This window comes from Ambystoma mexicanum, chromosome 3q (assembly GCF_040938575.1).
Source record: "Ambystoma mexicanum isolate Mex_15411 chromosome 3q, UKY_AmexF1_1, whole genome shotgun sequence".
Taxonomy (NCBI): Eukaryota; Metazoa; Chordata; class Amphibia; order Caudata; family Ambystomatidae; genus Ambystoma; species Ambystoma mexicanum.
Window position 1 is genome coordinate 287,138,856 of NC_090926.1, and position 19,294 is coordinate 287,158,149.

At 47.9% G+C, this 19,294-nt stretch overlaps 1 protein-coding gene across 7 annotated transcripts in view; it reads left to right on the top strand.

The window, feature by feature from the left end:
* The window catches only part of PAN2 (poly(A) specific ribonuclease subunit PAN2), a 1,309,324-nt gene that overhangs the window by 832,353 nt on the left and 457,677 nt on the right, over positions 1 to 19,294 (top strand). For all 7 annotated transcript variants that reach the window (XM_069653787.1, XM_069653789.1, XM_069653788.1 and 4 more), the window contains one exon: positions 14,336 to 14,623. In XM_069653787.1, coding sequence (XP_069509888.1) covers positions 14,336 to 14,623 — 288 coding nt within the window. The remainder of the gene's footprint in view (positions 1 to 14,335; positions 14,624 to 19,294) is intronic.

Consider the following 19,294-nt stretch of genomic DNA (forward strand, 5'->3'; position numbering starts at 1 on the left):
TCCAGCACATGTTGTCGCTCCTGCATGCCCCCGTTCCTCCAAAGCCCCACAAACCTGCCGCTCCTTGCCTTCCCGCGACATCGGCCGCCCCCTATCGTTTAACCCTGCGTGCCGCCTCCCATACCTCATCCCAATGCCCCACCGCTCCAGATACAATCGTAGGCATAGTAAACCTTTCCCCTCGTGAGTGCAGGCCCACTAGCTAACTCCCGTACCCAGACAGCTCCCGCGCCCCCACTCCCACGGTTGCATACCGAATCCCTATCCTTGCCCATTCATTGCGTTGCCTCCCTGCCCCATTCCCAAACTGTGGCCCTCTTTCCTCTGCCAAGCCCCTTGCATGCTACCTGATGCCACTGCCGCCGTCTCCTTAACGGTGACTGTTGGCGAGGGCGCTCCCCTTGCCCACCCATCGTATCGAGCAACACGCCCCCTTGTCCCTTTCCTGCCTAGGCCGCCCACATGCCCACCTCGCACGGCTACGAACACTATTACGCCTTCGCTGCCCAAATCGAACCGTACCTGAATTCGAAATTCCACTATGCGACCTCGACTTTCCTCCACGAGCTCGCACGGCCCTTCTCCTGGAACAAGAACCCCCCACCCCCATTTATTACCCGGTATATAGGCCGTGCTGCGCACAAAGCAGTTAACATCGCTTTGGGCCATCAAAAAACAATCGCGTGGCACGAGGAGACAACAACACCATCGCATTTTAACACTGCTGCCCATGCTGCCCCCCAAAACAACGAAAAAACACGGTTCACCAAATGCAACGTGCGGCCACCTACGCACCACATAACGTGTGTTTCCAAGAAGCAGGGCATGCCTACCAAACAAACAAAGCCGGCGCAGAATTTTTTTTTTTTTTTTGCACTAGCCCCCAGTGTGTCCGTACCTCGGAGGACAGCACCGCGGCCAGCAGACACGGTAGGATGCATGGTGCCTCATACCGATCCGCTTAATACCCAGTAAATCGATTTATACCATACATTACTGCGCCAAGCGCGGTTCGACCCGAACTCAATGCAAAGTTGTACTCCTGAAACACGATCACAAACATGTCCCCACCTGTGGGTGAATACATGATGCTACAATGGTTGAACCGCGGTCATCCCCAGCATGGTAGTAATTGCCCAGCAGCCGCGCACACCACCAAACGTGGAAGCCACACCTTTTAATTTAATCCAAGCAGACATAATTTCTCGCAGCGAAAAACAAAACATGCTGGGCTAGGACAGTAAATGTGCAGCATAAAAAAGAACGTTAAACGCCGCCAGCCCGAGTACGTGGGTTGTTTTGCGTACGCATGCAATTTCTAACGCATGCAATTTCTAACTCCACAGTCCCACGGAGAAACAAGCCCACGCGGTCGGCGACCATCCCAGGGCGCACGCTGTATTTACTTTTGATCATACCAAATCTATTACTATCAATCCCAGGCCAGCTGTACCCAAAGAACAATCTCCATCCCATGTCAGTTGTACCAAACGAACAATCCTCCCTGCCCTCGGAAGTGACTTAATAACCGACAATAAACTTGCTGCCCCATCGAAAAATTGGCGCCAAACCATTTCCTTCCAAACTCCCTCCGTAAACAGATGTAATGGCACCAACCACAGATATTCCCTACTAACGTTTTAGCCCATGTGGCCCACCGGCTACCGTGGGCAACCACACACCGTACAATTCATATTTATCAGCGTGGCACCGCCACCCCCTCGATCATTCAACAAACGACCCACCACCTAAAACTGTAGCAAACCCCTGCATACAGATAAATTGTGCCCCTCCATTTTGCCATTGTATCCTAGCGAAACCCTCTCCCAGCACTTACCAGCAAGCAAACCACAAAACCTGCTTCTTTATTCGACAGAGGGGGACTGCTGTACTGCAACAGAACCTTTGCCAAATTCCGGATTGCCTGTTTCCTGATGCAAAATATATATATTTTTTTTTTTTTACACACAAATGTATGGTGCCCAACCCCCCCCTAACCTACCTACGGCGACGCGACCCGATAAATCTATGGTGGGTCCCGAGAAATCGTTTCCACTTCGACCCACGTGCTGCAGGCCCCCGTCCCCGTACTCTTCTGCGTTGCCAACCGGCAGCTAACACAATGTACCAGCCCGCCCCCTCACTATTTGGGCCTGTACCTGCCTCTGTGCGCCGCGGCGGCCGCACGCACAGTCGCTCCCCCTCTCTGCATTCCTTTTAAACCCCTCCGGCACCAGCTGCCTAACTTGCCGACTCCGACAGTGTTCTATTCTAATAAACCCCTCGGGCCCCACAGTTAAGCATTTATTCTACCTATAACCCTTTGAGCTATAAAAAACTGGCCTTCCACATTCTGTACCTCCTGTTTCCTTATCCGCACTGCGACTCTCCTGCCCGACTCGAACCGCGGCTCCTTCCTTACGCGAACCTCGAACTCCTTCACATAAAACCGGAGCAGGAACAAACCACACGAACCGGAGCTGGGACGCCAGCAACGTAGGCGAGAGCCGGCAAGAGAGACCCAGCGACCTTTCCCAGGGTATTTAAGCCCAGGGGGCGCGCGAGGTGATGACGTCACCTGCCCCTCCACCCCCCTCCAGGGGGTGCGATGCGTGGCTCACCCCCCCTCCCCCATGGATCCTCGAGCCACGATGCCTCGTGAGGCAGTCGGCACTAAGGGGGGCCCCCGCCGAGGGGCCCTCCTTCGTCGGGCGCGGGAGCCCGTCGTTTTTTGTGCCCTGTACATACATGCCTGGGTGGGACTTTTAACATGCGCAAATAAAGTATTTTGGAAGCAGTTTGCTTGCTTAGTCAATGCTTAAGAAATGTCATTCAATTTGACTGGCTGAATGGATCACTAAAAGTGATGAGGGCAAAATACGCCAACTGCAAATACATGGCCACATACAGAGATTGTGGAGAGGACTGTTTCCTTTACAAACTTTCTTTTTACTGGATTCCAGCCCTGTGCAGCCTGACTTTGCTTTTCCTATTAAACCCCAAAATCTCTGTGAAAAATGACTCATGGTGGGGCCTCTTTGTAAATTCTTGTTCCAATATTTCCCTTTGGGGGCTGTTATGCTCCATCTCATGATTTATACCATGGATGCTACCATTTTCAAGTTCTGCAGGCGCTCACGCGGATGTGAAAACCATCACTTAACCCGACCCTTCCCACCAACCAGTGCCCAATTACCACTGTCGCTTTCCTGCTCAAAATACTGGACCGTATGGCTTACTCCCAAGTACAACTGTTCTAAGAACATCACCACCTCCTATGAGCAGTACAATCCGACTTCAGCCCTAAACAATACTGAAAGAGCCCTGCTCAACCTCAAAATCCAACTAGATCATATCAGAGACTCTGGTAACCTGGTTATTCTCCTCCTCCTTGGCCTCTCCACTGTATTCAAACTAGTGGACCATGACACTCTATGCCAGCATCTCAGTACGCATTTCCCCTTCTCCACTGAGGCTGCCACTTCGTTCAAATCCTTTCTAAGCAAACGCAATTCTAGGGTCTTCATTGGCGAGTCAGCCGCTGAACCCATCTTGGTCACCCAAGGCTCTATGTCAAGCCACTATTTGACCTTCTGGATTCCCTTGGTATTACCTATACCAATTTCGCTGACAACACCCAAATCCTCATTCCCATTACAGGCAATCACACCAGCATTTGTGTCGCCATCAACAAGGTGTAGAGCATCATCGAAAGCTGGATGGCTGCTCACAATCTTTGCTTTAATGACAAAGCAGAGTTACGCATTGATGGCTCCCCCTAGCGTCTCAAAAACATTAACTCTGCCTACTCCTCCTTTTCCATTGATGGCACTGTCATTCCCGTCCTGAAGCATGGCAAAACCCTGGGTGTCTATCTGGATGCAGACCTGTCCATGACCAAACACATCAAGGCCCTAGCCTCCTCTGCCTACACGGCTGTGCACATCTCCCTGAGCAGACAATTTCCTTCACTGAACAATTTTCTCAAGCTTACAAGAGTGATCATCCTTAGTAAACTAGACTACTGCAATTGTCTTTTTATGGGCACCACTGCAGCAAATCCTGCCAAACGCTGACTGCTTCAAAACAAAGCCCTTTGTGCAGCATTGGTCTTACATTGTTCAGACCACATCTCAGTAATCAGTCGAGAGATTCACTGGTGGCCCATCAAAGTCCACATTGAATTTAAAACTTTGAACATTGCACACCGTTGTAAAGAGGACCCGCTACCTTAACAGCAGCATTGCTCTGAAACACCATGTGTGCCCTTTGTGGTCATCCGCCAGCCTTACTCCGTTCACACCGCACTACAAAAGCAATGAAGCAGGTGGAGTGAGTTTGTGTCCTAGCACCCTCCTCTTGGAACTGTCTACCACCCAACATCTGAAGCAAACGGTCCTACGTCCTACTTCTGTTACTCACCGTGATACCCCAGTGTTTGGGATAAATGCAAGAAATTAATACATAAAATAAATAAGGAGGCGCTTTGAAACACAATTTCTTGATGTATAAGCGCCTTACAAATGCACAATAGAAAAAATAGGGAGGATTAGTTAGTGGGATGGAGTAGGAGGCCCAAGAGAGCTTTTGCTGTTGGTTGCTTCAGTTGGGGGGAGGGGGAGTGTTAGATCCTGAGTTTTATGGTTGCTTTAAAAATGCGCAAATTCCCATATCATAAAATAGCTGGCAGTGATTATTCTCTGTGTATAGGTATCTTTATTGCTGTTGGTTTAACCCACACAATAGGGTCTGAGCCGACACATGTTGCAACCAGAACTGTCTTTCTCAAGGCTCCAACAATATTAAATAGATATGTTGGACATATTATTTTGGTCTCTACTGTCTCGGATATGTTATTTGGTCACAAGGTTAATCGTGTCACTCCTCTTCATGTAGTCCTGGTGTCTTGTTAGTCTAGATGAACTCATAATGTCTTCTTCATTCGTGCGCTATGTTTGTAGATTGGTCAGTATATTGGTCCATATATCTTAAATTGCATAAAAGAGATGTGTGCGGCCGTGGCACCCTGTGTTTAGTAGAGCCTGGGGCTCTTTTTGGAATCGTCCGATGAAACGAGTGTCAGCTGCTGCCTTCGCATCCACATTCATCCCCCTTCTCACCCCACCACAGACACTGTCTCTGACTCGGCTCTCAGCAACCCCCACCTGGCCATTAGTAACACTCTGGACATTCTTGCCCCAGTCACGAGGATCAGCCTGAAACCTGCCTCTGAGCGTAACACCTGGTACGACTCCGAACTTGCATCTCTGAAACACAAGTGCAGAGCTGCGGAACGGAAGTGGCAGACCTCTGGCTCACTTTGACAAACTGGCCTGTCGCCTGCACCAAAGACAATACAGACTTTGCATCCGCGCCAAGAAAAGGGCCCACATCCAGGCAGTGTCTCTGGTGCATCCAACAACACAACTGAACTGTTTAAAATCTGCAGGTAACTAGCCAACCCTTCCATAGTCGTCCCTCACCCCCTCCCCTCCCAACCCCTCTGCAATGCAGTGGCCACACACTTCACTACAAAAACTCAGGACATCCTGAGCACCCTTGCGTCCCTCCCCCTGCCTTCATCCACGTGCCTCCTATGGCCTCTCACCCTCCTTCTTTTCACTCCTCCTCCTCCCCTATTTCCACCTGTGGCCGCACTTGTTTTCGATGTTTGATCCTATGTCTTGCACTTGCTCCTCCTCCCCTTCCCCTGGCACTTCTCCCCTGTCCCCTGCACTTGCGTGATCTCAATGTCGCTGGGCCTAGTAATTTCTTTGTCATGTCCCCCCGTTGTACCCCTGCCCAGCCTCGTCGTGCCTTGAAATACTTGTGTATAGGCGTGCTCTAAATAGATCATCTCACATCTGATGAGGTTAGCCGAGTAGTCCGCTACATGAAGGTCTCCTCCAAACAGGTCTCTCACTGCTCCTCTGCAACCATTAAGGAAAATATTGGCTCTTGCCCCTGCACTTGCTGATTTCTGCAACCACTCTTCCGCCATTGGATCTTTCCCCATCTCCCTCAAGCAATCCCTTGCACCTTCCCTCTGAAAAAACAATCAGACCCCACTTGTCCAGCTAACTACCGCCCTATATCGATCACCCCTTCCTTGGGAAACTCCTGAGGAAGCTGGCCTTCCCCCAATTTACCTCACACACTGAACTTGTTGGTTGCCTCCACAACCATCAATCTCGATTCTGAGCATCCAGAGGCACAGAAACTGCTCTTCTGAACAACTGTGAGGAACTGCTCGTATCTCTGGACTCCAACTCTCCAGCTGTCCTCATTTTACTTGATCTCTCCTCTGCTTTTGGCACGGTCAACCACTCCATCCTCATAAAAAAAGCTCCATGATACCCTGGGCATCTCTCACCGGCACTGGGCTGGCTAACCTACTTCTTCGTTAACCATCCGTCCCAGGTTATTCTGGGCACTTTCTCCTCCCCTACCTCTTTCTCAGCTTATGTCCCTCAAGGCTCCAACCGCTCTCCCTGTCTCTTTACCACTTACCTTGCTCCGCAGGCATACCTCATTTCTACCTTCTCTCCTAACTTCCAGTGCTACGCAGAGGACACAACTCTTCTTCAAACATCCCTCTGACCCTCTCCTTACTACTTCCATAATTCCGGACTGCCTATCTGCCATCCATTCCTGGTGCACTTCCAACAATCTCTGCCTCAAGGCCAGAAAGACTGAGATCCTTCCTATTGGGACTCCTGCTCCCTCTTTCTTCCCCTCACTCTAGCCATCCTCTGAGCTCTCACCCATCTCCTTCATCCGAAGTCAGAAACCTTGGAGTCATCTTCAACTCCTCTTTCCTTTCTCCCTCACATTCAGGACCTTGCCAAGAAGTCCAACTCTTCCTTCTCAAAGGAATTCTCCCCTTTCTCACTTCCCCCAGAAGCTCAGTGTTTCCAGAGCTCTGGTTTTCTCTAGGCTAGACTACTGAAATAGTATTTTCCTGAATCTACCCTCTTCCTCTCTGCGACCCCTCCAGCTAATCCAGTATAGGGCAGCAAGACTTATCCTTGGCCTCAAGCCCAAGGACCCCATCTCCCCAGCCCTAAAAACTCTCCACTGGCTTCCGGTTGCTGCAAGGAACTAATTCAAATTCCTCTGCATCATCCAGAAGACTGCCTGGGGCTGGGGACTTGGCGATCTACAACTTGCTCTTACTAAATACTCTCCCTCTAGATCTTTACGTTCCACCGGTACCAACTCCCTTTGTGTCAAGCGCTCGATAAACAGAGGGCTGGTAGCCAATCCCTTTCCTCAGCTGGCTCCCTCTTATGGAACAGCCGCCCCCTTCCTCTTAGTCTTGAGACAGATCAGGCCAAATTCCAGAAGCCTATCAAGACTTTCCTTTACAGCTCCTCCTTCCCTACCTTCCTCATCTACTGATCCTACAGTTGGTGACCAGGACCCTTGTTTCCTTCTGAGCCCTGGCCTCCCACACCCAATCACCTTCAGCCTCTGCCCGCTCTCAGCACTCGCCTTGTCACCCACTGGCCTATGCCATTGTAGGCCTGCACTTAACTATTTATTGGCAGCTGACCTCTCCCAGTACTTCCTCCACTGTGCTGGGAGTGCTGCTCACTCACGGGCACTTCCAGCACCCCCACCTCCCACTCCCTCTTCCCCTCTCCTCTCCCTGCACGTGCACATTCTGAATGCTCCCAAGGCCTAGTAGGTTTGTCCTTATCCTTCAGTGTTGTAATAGTTTTTCAATCCCATGTTCCCTCCCTGTTGCCATGTGGGCGCTTTAAAACACAATTTACTTTGTTTAAGCGCCTTACATACACAAATAAATAAATAATGCACAAACCAATCGCCAAACCCAGCATGCAAATAAAGAAGACATTACAAGCTGATATAGATGAACAAGACCCATGGACCACATGAAAAGGAGTGACGAGATTAACCTCGGGGCCAAATAACACATCTGATCTATTTAGTATTGTTAGAGTCTTGGGAAAGGCTGTTCTGTCATAACACGTGTCTGCTTAGGCCCTATTGTGTAGGTTAAAACAGCAATAAAGATGCCTGTACACAGAGAATAAGCACTGCTCGCAATTTGATGTTTGGGCATTTGCACCTGTTTAAAGTAACCATACCACGGGATGATACATTTTTTGGGTGACTTGGTGCATAGTCGCACTGTTTGCTCTTGTGCTGCAGTCCCTAACATTGCATAACGATCAAGACCAGAAATTGATAGTCCGCACAGTATTTGGTGTGTCCAGATGCCCAACCCCCCTCACGGTATGTTAGGTTTGCTTCTAGTTGACATGGGTTTGGTGATGTTTTGACCTGTCACAACTATCCTCACCTCGAGATGAGGAAGTGTGTCTTCCCATTAGGGGGACTAGGTGGGTACAAGGGCCCAGATCCAGTCTGTATAGGAACCCAGGAATGAATCAGCCGGCTAATTCAGTAATTTCCACAATCACCTTATTACACACACACTATAAAAGGGATGAGTACTCCAGTAGTGTTGTGGCTGGGAGGACAGCATTCCAGTGTGGAGAGAGTGAGAGTGGAGCAGGTGTGAAAGCAGGAGTAAGAGCACGAGGAAGAGGAGGGCAAGAGTGTGAGTGTCCAGACTAGAAGGTTTATATGTGGGTAGATCCACTGACCAGGAGAGGTGTTAATTTAAGGCAACTACAGTGACCCACAATCAGGTGGAGAATCCAGGCTCAGGCAGGAGCCTTGTTGAGGATCTGGGCACAGCAGCTGTGAAGGGCCAGACAGTGTTTGGAAGGTTCCCGAAGTAAGTGAAGTGCTAAATCTGCTGGATCAGTAATACCGGAAAGGCAGAGTGGGGTGGCAGTGAGCAGTCCAGCATTGGTAACACCAAGAGCCTCTTGTGAGTGCTCAGCTCTGACCCCTATCCTTGTTTACACAGGTTGATTTGTACCCGAGTTGTCTCAGGCAGGTTAGCCAAGACTAGGAGACGCTCAGTCTGGGCCTCCAAGGACACAATGGATCAAATGAAACCAAAGGCTATTTAACAGCTCCAGGAGGCAATAAGGCAATGGCACTGACAGTGAACTACAACCAGGTTCTCCGATTACTGGACCCATCAAGACTACAAAGTGTCCAGGAACATTCAGACCCCCTGAGGTGGAGTGTGAATTTGTTACTGTCGGGTTGGGAATCAGTAACCTTGCTTTCTGGAAAAGGCCCCTGTATCTTTTGGACTCTGGATCTGTGGTTTCTATTGATTATTTAAATGTGCTCTTCTGTTTGGCAGTGAACTCCTATGACACATAGGAGTTCTCAACACATTCTAGTAATCCTTACTGTCTGGTGTTCAGGCCTGGAGATGGGACCTTGGCAGGGAGGTTGGGGTGGTGGGATCCTTTATTGTGTAGTCTTCTCTCCAGTTGTCTAGACAGCTTTCTATTTGTGGTGTTCCCTATGGTGTGCAACCTCTTTTGTGGAAGCAAACTATGTGAGAACGCTACGTTCTGGTCTGCGGTTGTTCAGTTCACCCCTCTTTGAGATGCACCCTTGACTAGTCTTGTAATTTCAGCAAACACTTTGGGTTTTGTAGGTACATGCTGCTACATGTCCCACCACGCAGAGAGCAGTTTACTGAAATGCTTGTTGGGACGTGCCTGAATGCTTCAAATGCCAAAAGTACAGCTTCTGTGGTGAGATGAAAGCACTTCTGTCAGAAAACAGGTTTATTATATGCTTGCGATCGGGAAGGGCCAGTCAGTTCCTTGGAGATTTAAAACTAACCCAGTGCCCTAACCCATACAAAATAGCAGCTTATATACAGTTTGTAACAAAATATGCGATTATGTAAATTTTTGAAGTTATCCCCCAACCCTCCATTGGCCAACACAATTGCAAAGTAACTTAATCCCCCTAACTCTAAAATTCCCATTGGATACTTTTATAAGGTACACCCCTTTTGACATGCTATCTTCTTCCATCGTTAGACATGACATATTTCCACATGATACATATATTGTTCATAAATAACCAAGTTTATTATTATTCATACCATATGACCGAAACCCATTAACTTGAGATGTGGATTGTACAGGGCTATTATTCCTCTGGAACAACCACAATATGTAAATCTGCTGGCGTCTTTGCATTATTTTTCCATCCTTACCTCACGTAGCCTTACTTGCTACTGCCATCTCAGACCATATAATCTTTAGTCCTCAACCTACTTATCCCATTTGGAGCCCATAAAACCCCAGGCCTGCATGTGTTTTATTAACTAACCCTTCCTTCACCCTGCCATGCGAGAACCTACGTGCACCCAAGGAAATTGCCTCTTGTCTCTACAATTAAATTTGACCATAAAGAGTCTGAAAAGGGGTTTTGCATCCTGCTCTCCTCTGTGATATTATCACAGCCGGCAATATGCAGCTTACTTCCATCCCCCTATTGTGACCTCGGTCATGCTGCCATCTAGGACAGCCGAAAATCCACTTCCCTGCAAACCAAAACATTCTGCAACTTGCATGGACTTTTAAAGTGAATGAAAAACCTGTGCACATTCCATGTCTTCATATACAATGTTCTTACAATTTAAGCCTTTCTCAAACCCTCACATGTACAATTTTCAGACTTGCCGCGTCTCCCCACGTTAACTTCCTTTTGTTCCCATGTGTGCGGAGCTTCCCGCGTTGTTCTTCTAAGTGCTACAAATGGTACATTGCGCAATAGATTGTCCATTCTACTACTATTACTACCTACTGTAACTATAATCTGTGAATACAAAGTAACAATCCAATCCTCTAACTACATGTAATCACATGTTTTCGTGGCTTCAACGCCTTTAAACTCTACCGAATTGGGGCCTATTGCACTTTGTGCAATGTAAATCTTTCCCCAACATGTTCGGACTGATTAAAGGTGTCACACATAGGATGGAGCTATTTGACACGATCTACAGCTTCTGGCCTGATGCATCAGCCAGTTCCTTTTTCCAGCATGTGGTTGCTCTGTCAGTATTTAGAGCGTTTCTGTTTTAGACTGCATCCCTGTAGTCCTCAATGTTATGCCCTGTGCAAATGCTCTGTTTTCTAGTTATTTATTTTGCTTTAGCCACACCTCCCTCTAAGCCCTGTATTTCAAAAGCTGTTTCTAGGTCCTCTAGTGCCCCCAACTGTTGCCCATTGAAGTCTCTTTCCATACTGAGTCCTCAGTGCTCCAGATAAGATTTGGAAGTGGAAGTATTTTACTCCCTATAAGTTGGGAGTAAAATGATTTTTTAGGGAGTAAAAATGTTTGTCCAAATGGGAGTATTTGATGAGAATAATGTTTTTAACTGGAAACAGAAATATTTTTGTAATCCTCATTTCTTTTTACCTAATTATTCATACACATTAAAAGATAAATGTTTCCTTTTCCAGACAAGCAGTAATAATACCAGTTTCTTCCTGGGGTACTACATGCACTACTGTCAAAACAAACGAATCCATTGAGCTGTGTGGTTGAAAGCAGGAGCACATGGTTCTACATGTCTGTTTCCTATTTTGTGTTGCGAGTATTTTTACTCCCCTTTGTTTTTGGGGAGCATTTGCCATTTTTATGACGTAAAAGTGGCCAATGCACCCCATACCTGTAGAGCTATTAGTCCTTTTTAGTATTTGCCCTATATGTCTGTTTCTCCCGAAATACTGCATTGTCTTTTCTGTATCCCACTAGTGCATATATTACCATTTCTGCATCCCCCCTGTGCTCTTTCTCTAGCTCAGTATCCCATTTGGCTGATTCATGTGTTCTGTTAGTTGGACTTACCATAGCAAGGCATTTGCCGTTTGCATGGCCTCTTGCCCCTTTAGTGGTTCTTTTGATGCGGGAAGAGAGGAAAGCGAACCGTAATTCACAGACTGAGACAATCTCCAAGTAAATTAAGAACAACACAGTTTTGGTGCCTTTTCCCCCACCGAGTTGGGCAAGGAGGGTGGTGTCCATCTCTCCGAGCCTCTGTGCAGAAAATGCACATGCATTTCTTGCCACATTGTTTTTAATGCAACATAGAGGGCAGAATCCGAAAGGAATTCCGTAAAAAAATAACAAATTGTATTTCTTTTTTACACCTGCAGAATCATTTAGGATTTATGTGAATGCGGTCTGCCGTGCAAGTACATTTGAGGAGGCATTTAAGATTGGTTTTATGTATTGGTGTATAACCACACAGAAAGGCTGGGTGAACTGGTTTTCCATACATAATTAATACCCAGTCATAAAATCGGTAAATTTTACATAGAGGAGACTGCTTGTCCAGGAGTACAAACTGTCATCATCTGCAAAATACAGGCATGACTAAAATGACGCCTTTTGGGCCCTTCAAGAAAACACGGTGGGGCGTGTAGGCGGGTTAGTTACTATTGGATTGTGTAAAGCAGGCCAGGAGTTGCCACTGTCAGCTTGCTGGTGTGTGTGTGGTGTTTGAGTTTTCTCTGAGTGTTGGTGTTCAGCAAGTCGGAGACAATTGTCTGTTAGCAGGATAGTAGAGATTGATAATCGACTCCTTGCTGGTGACAAATCGAGTGCTGTGTCCATACAGGGAACGGAGTGGCTTCTTATGCCTGGCTAGTAGCTTGACATTTTCCCCTTGGGGTTAATATAGGTGGCATGAAGTTATGGTAGGTGTCGGGAGACTGCACCATTCTCACTGTAGGCCTTTGGATACCCTAGCTGTGACTTCCACTACATCCATTGTTACCCTACTGTCATCCAGTAGGCTGCTGACCTAGCAATGTCTCAGAAAGCTTTGAATTGTTCTGGTGGTCTTGGACACAGTGCTAGTACTGTTTCGCAGTAGGTTGCATTTGGTTCTATGTAGATTTATCGAAATAATTTTTTCCAACACTTTATTTCGCATTGGCAGGGATTTTGTTGCCTTCTTCTCCTCCCTTTTCTTTTATTTGGAGGGGGGAAGAGTGGTACTTCTCAATACCCACCATGTCTCCAGCTACTCCCCACCACCTTAACCTCCCACTCTCCCTCCGGCTTGGCTTCCCACGTCCTCCCTCCCCTCTCCACATCGTACACCCTACACCCATGTAAAGCCTGGATTCCCTATTGAAATTCCCTATTCCCAATTTCTTTTTGTTTAAAGGAAGTTTTATTTGTTTGGATTACTTTACAAAAACGCACACCCCCTTGTTTGTCTAAGCTATATCCCAGTTATCCGTTTATTGGCCTAGCTGTTTCTCTGAGGCTATTTAGTGACTCTCTATGGGCTAGGTGGCGGCTTCCCAACTGTTGCCTGATTTAAAGTTTAAAGCAATCTCAGATCTTGTATTAAAACAAAAAAGAAATCCTAGAGAAAGACAACTGGTTACATATAATGTACATGAAAACGAGGATTATGTTGAATAGAAGCATATGCACACACGTGGCTCTTTACTTGGATATAAACCACCAAAATGTTGGCCACTGGAGATCGATGAGAGCACACAGGATTATTGCACCTGTTGTAGATACTTGCAGTACACCAGATTTGTGATCTGTTCAGGTACATGCTTGTCGAAGTAGCTTGAGACAAATCTGTTCATCTCTTTACCACAAAAGCCATCAAACAGATGTGTACACTGATTCAGGCTCCAGAAGCAGTTGTGTAGCCTGTGACTCCTGCATTTTTCCTTCTTTATAAATGTGTTGGCCGGCGTTGGAGCAGACATTCTCATTCACAGTAACCTGCCATCTGTCGCTGACCTCCATGACCAAACGTGCTTCATTGACTTCTATATGGAAACACCATCATGCCATGATTCCTGAGAAGGATGTCCCCTTCCTCGGCACAAGTTTAGTGAAGCGACGCTGCAGTTTCTTTGGTGTTGGGTCCTGTTTTGCCTGTTTAGACACTCCCTATCCAGTAATTTAGCAGTCGTAAAAAGTCAGTTCTCAGCCTGTATATCCGCACCAGGACGCAGCATAATGTGCTCAACAATCGTGGATAACCTAACGTATGGCGCACAGCACTAGACACAATGATTATTTTGGAGGCCTCGTGTGTGATGTGTATTTACGAGTGTATATTCCCTTTTCCTTCTGATTAACCTCTCCTTTTGCACACAGCATTGTTTCTGCTTTGATTTCTCACATCATTGACACGATGTTCACATTTCAAGATCTGATATAAGCCCCTCTGCTCCTCTTGTTTGGTGGCCTTTTAAGAGCACACCTCGCTCATCGTAGCATTCCGCTGGCTCCCGTGTCCTCGGGGTGTCTGGCTGCATTGAGTGGCATACACTGCCATTCCTTCTTGGCCCTGTAAAGCTTTTTAAATGTTACTATTACATTGTTTTGAGCATTAAATTCTGACCTGTCCCCATTCGTTTCTTTCTACTTAAAGATCTGTTTTGATGGCACTATGAATTTTGATGGACTTGACCCTGGACTGGCGGAGTATGGGTCGTCTCTCCATGGAGCCTTGGACCCCCATCTTAACCCGAACATGCTGCAGACTACGGATATGGACCCAGGCGGGGTGTCGCTTGACGCCATGCCTGTGTCCGACACTGGGCACCTCATGGAAGGCATGTATTCTGAGCTGCACACAGCTGTGTCTGAGGTTGGCGTTCCTGTGTCAGTCTCACACTTTGATATGCGTGAGGAACTGCTGTGGGTCGGCAACCAAGGGGTAAGTACCACTCACCTAATTTTCCCTTCATTTGAATCTCAAATTGTTTACATTTTATTAAGACGTCCTCGTAGCTACTCATCAGATAGGTAACCTGTTAATGATGGCTCACCCTCTCGTCCACACCCATACAGCATAGGTAGGAGTAATTCAGGAATACTGCACGGACACGCGTGTGCACACACACCCTCTCTGGGAAAACCCACCAAGAGAAGAAGCTTTCCTCTCAAATGTAGAGCAAGCACTGGACTGGTAGATGGGCACGCTCCCCTCACACACGAAGAGCAAGAGCTGCATCAGTCTAAACCTCAATTACACATGGTGCAGGCATGTCTCGGGAGGATAGCTCAGGGGTAACACGCTTCCCTTGGAAGCAAGACGACGTGGAACACAACAGGTTCGTTCCCCGGGTCCGCGCTTAGAAACCTCTGGGTATTACGTGCGTTATCAATAACCAATTACAATTACAGTGCAAGCCTAATCCTAAAGAACTGCTGAGGTACGTGCAGGAGCTGAGCAAAGTTCACCTGTAATCGGTACAGCTACATGCAGACATTTACTATACATGCATGAGTGTTTCATGGTTATTTTTACAAATGAGACATTTGTTGTTTTAAAAAGCACAAAGATCACAGTCTGGTAGTCTTGATGTTGGAGGGCTAGCAAACCTTTAGCAGCAGAAAGGTGGGCAGCCGTATTCTCTCCCCTTTTTGATGAACGTATTTCATCTTGTTGTCCACTTTTCACAGCAAGGAAACACTCTCTTTTTAAGAAGTGGACCAGAGAGGATTCAACATTGCATCTGATGGCTCTCCTCAAAACTTGAAGTCAGGGGGCTGTAACATGCGTCACTCAATCTGTTTTGAACTATGACTCCCATGATGGATGAAAGGAGTTCTAGTCCAAAATATCGGCAGAGCTGAAGGTTTCATACCCATGCTTCATGTGTTATGTTATATTACTTGGCATTTATATAGCGCTCTATATATCATTTGTATGACCTCAAAGCGCTGGTAGGTTAAACGCCCTCGTGGACCGTAGTTCAGTTCAGTCGAGAGAGTTAGTGTCATTGGATGCGTTGGTGCACCAGATGTGTGTGCAGCTGATTTAATTGCCGGGTGGAAGCTGCATCTTCGCGTTGGGTGTGGTGCTGGAGATATCTGTTGGGTGTGTGCAGTCTGGTGGGTGGACATCCATACTGGGCTCTGGCTGCGTTAGGCCTGAAGGGACGCATATGTGAGCGACCAGGCAAGTATGTGCTCGGCTAGCTGTGTTTTATTAGAGTGATGCAGTGTTCATGGGGTAGTGTTCGTATGAGACCAGCTAGGCCAAATTAATCGGGGGGTATAGCTGTGTCCTAATTGAATGATGGTGTATAGTAGAGAGTAAGCGATGTGATGTGAAATGAAGGTTATCTTTAAAGCGCCCAAGACAGGCACGTGAACAGGATGGCAGGGAACATAGCGACACACGGACACACAGGGGGCTGGGGTTACAGCGACAGGGGTGGATATGGAAATATAGCAACAGCATGGGAACAGGAAGGCAGGGTACACAGTGATACACGTGTTAACGTTTACATTTACATTAATATTTCTAACCAGATGCGACTCAGGTCAACGTTCACAGCTCCACCCAAGTGTGGGAAATGCCAACCTTTTGCACTTCCATCCAGAAGCAACTCAGGCTAACGTTCACAATCCTATCGGGGTCCGGCGCAGGGTAATGTTCACAGTTCTAACTGAGTATTCCATTAATTCCATCCATTTTATCCACTCAATCCTTTTCTTCCATTCCACCCACTTCATCCACTCTGTCCATTCCATCCACTCCACCCATTCACTCGGTCCATTCCACAACTCTGTCCATTCCATCCACTCCATCCATCCATCCATCCATCCATCCATCCATCCATCCATCCCACTCCACCCACTCTTTCGTCCGCTTCAGCCACTCCACCCACTCCATCCATATTGCCCACTCCGACCATTCTATGCACTCTATGCATCTCATCCACGCAGTTCATCCACTCCATCGACTTAATTTATTCCATCCATTTCCCCACCCCATCTATTCCATCCATTGCATCAACTCTACTCTGCCCACTCCATCCACTATGCCCACTCCACCTATTCCCTCCATGCCATTCGTTCCATCTTATTTATCTGTTCCATCCTTACGCCTCATCCATCCATTCCACCGATGAATGAGAGGAAGTGGTGGGAAAGCATAGGTCTTCATGTTGTGCCACGGGATCTCGAGAGCGTCTCCTAGAATGGAGACTCCAAGACCGTTCCTGGAAGCATAAAGAGGATGTTTCCTGTTTGTAAAAGTCGCAAAAAGGTCCACTTCTGGGGTGGCCCATTGGCGAAAAATGGTGGAGAGAACCACCATGTTCAGTTCCCACTTGTAGATGGCTGCGGTCTGGCGGCTGAGTGAGTCTGTAGTCACATTGAAGTGACCCGGATGTGTACAGCCAGCAGCCAAATGTCGTGCTGGATGGCCCATTCCCAAATCTGAATGGCGAGGTCTACAAGGGGAGGCGACTTGGTGACAACGTGCTTGTTGATATAAAACATCACCATGCGGATACGTACCACTTTGTTCGTGGTGGATGGCTGAAAAGCTTTTAGCACCTGAAAAACAGCCAGGCGTTCCAGATAATTGATATGAAATTGCCTGTCTTGAAGTGTCCATAGATCAAAAACCTGGAGATTATCCAGCGTCGCGCCCCAACCCAGAAGGGAGGAGTCTGTGGTAATCATCACTTGTGGGTAGGGCTCCTGAAAAGTGGCCCCCACGGAAAGATTGGTCGAGGACCACCGTAGCAGATCAGTCGTCCTGCAGGATGGAATGGGGATCATCTTGGAATCCGAGTCCGAGGCATGAGACTAATAGGTCTGAAGAGCCAGCTGAGTATGCCTAATTTTCAGACGTGCAAGAGCAAGCACGCACAAAGCCATGTGGCACAAAAGTTTTTGAAACCACCAAGCCGTCATGTGCGCTGACTGGAGGAAGAGCTGACACGTGGTGGATGGATCCTAACGGCAGACGGGATTGCGCAATACCCTGGAATTTATCGTATTCCAACAGGAACAAAGGAAAATCAGGTCTTGGGAGACAGTCATGGAAGATTTCCGCCAGTTCACAGACAGCCCAACGGGGAACAGGAGCTGGAGGAGAGAGTGGAAATTGCTCAATGCCGTCTGTGGACCAGGGCTGCGAAGGAGCCATTCGTCCAAATACGGATTTACATGAACGCCCTGTACCCGGAGGAAAGCTGCGATGACCGTTGTCATCCTCGTAAAGACACGCTGAGCTGAGACCAAAAGGGAGCACACGGAACTGGGAATGTTCTCCTCCCAGGGAGAACCGCAGATATTTCCGATGCAGCCTCCATATCAGGATGTGCATATAAGTGTCCTGAATGTCCACTACATTGAGACAGTCGCCCTCCTGAAGTGAGGACTTTATTTGGAAAGGCGTGATCATGATGAATTTCTCTTGGGGAACAGAAAGATTGAACTGGGAAAGATCGAGGATAGTGCGCGGGCCAGCCAGGTTGGGTTTGGGCACTGAATAGACAAGAGAAGATGCCCTCCCCTTGCTCCCCCAGGGGAACAGGTTCCACCGCTCTGAGGTCTAGAAGTTTGTGTACCTCGGCTCTGAGGGAGGGCGTCCCTATCTGTTGGAAGGGAGGGTTGAAGGGTGGGATAGGGGTAAACGAAAGCCCCTCCGAGCGATGGACAAAACCCACCAGTCTTCGGTGATGGTCTGCCACACCTCCAGATGAGACGAGATTCGTCCTTCCACCGTAGTCTTGTGCGACTGACAAAAAATACCATTTTGCTGATTTGTCAGCAGGGAGACTACCTGTCCCTGGAGGCTGATGGGCGAGAGAAAAACCAGCCACCCTGCCGTTGTTGCTTTCGGCGAGTTCCGTCAACTGGAGCATCAGTTAGGCACGCATGACGATCCTGAAACACCCTGATCCCAGAGAAGGACTGAGTCTGGGACCCCGACCTCTGTGTATAAGGGGCCTTAGTTGACGTTTTCACCAAGACCAATAAAGATTTGGAGGTTTGGGTACTCGCTTTGGTCTTTGTGAGTTCCTCGTCGGTAGAAGAATGAAACAACTCCTTGCTGTCAAAAAGAAGGTCCAGAACTTTGTCTTGCACTTCCTTTGAAAACTTTGTCGCATGGAGTCGCACCTGGCGAGAGGCATCAACCCCTACATAAGGCCTCGAGCTGAGGTATCCACGTGGTGTGCCTCGGCTGCCAGTAGATCTTGCGCTAGCACTCTGGTGTCTGACAACCCAGCTTTAAAGTCATCTAGCCTATCTGCATGAATGCACTCCTGGAAATCGGCTAACTCTTTCCACAGCCTCTAATTGGCTGCTGCCAGGGGGAGCTCTGTGTTCGCTTGACGAAGCTGGACCGCCGAATTGGCAAAAAACTTCTTGTCCAAGGAGTCCAAAAGTTTATCCTCCTTGGATATGATTTGAGCCGCTGCTGTTGAAGATGGAGAGGCCGGATTGGACTGGAGGGTGGCCGCACCCACCACCGTGGAGGACGGGAGCGACAAGCCGATAAGACTATCTCCTCAGAGGTGTGAAGCTTGTATCGAGCGTCAAGTCTCTTGTTGATGTGTAGCCCAGTGTGGGGGTTTAT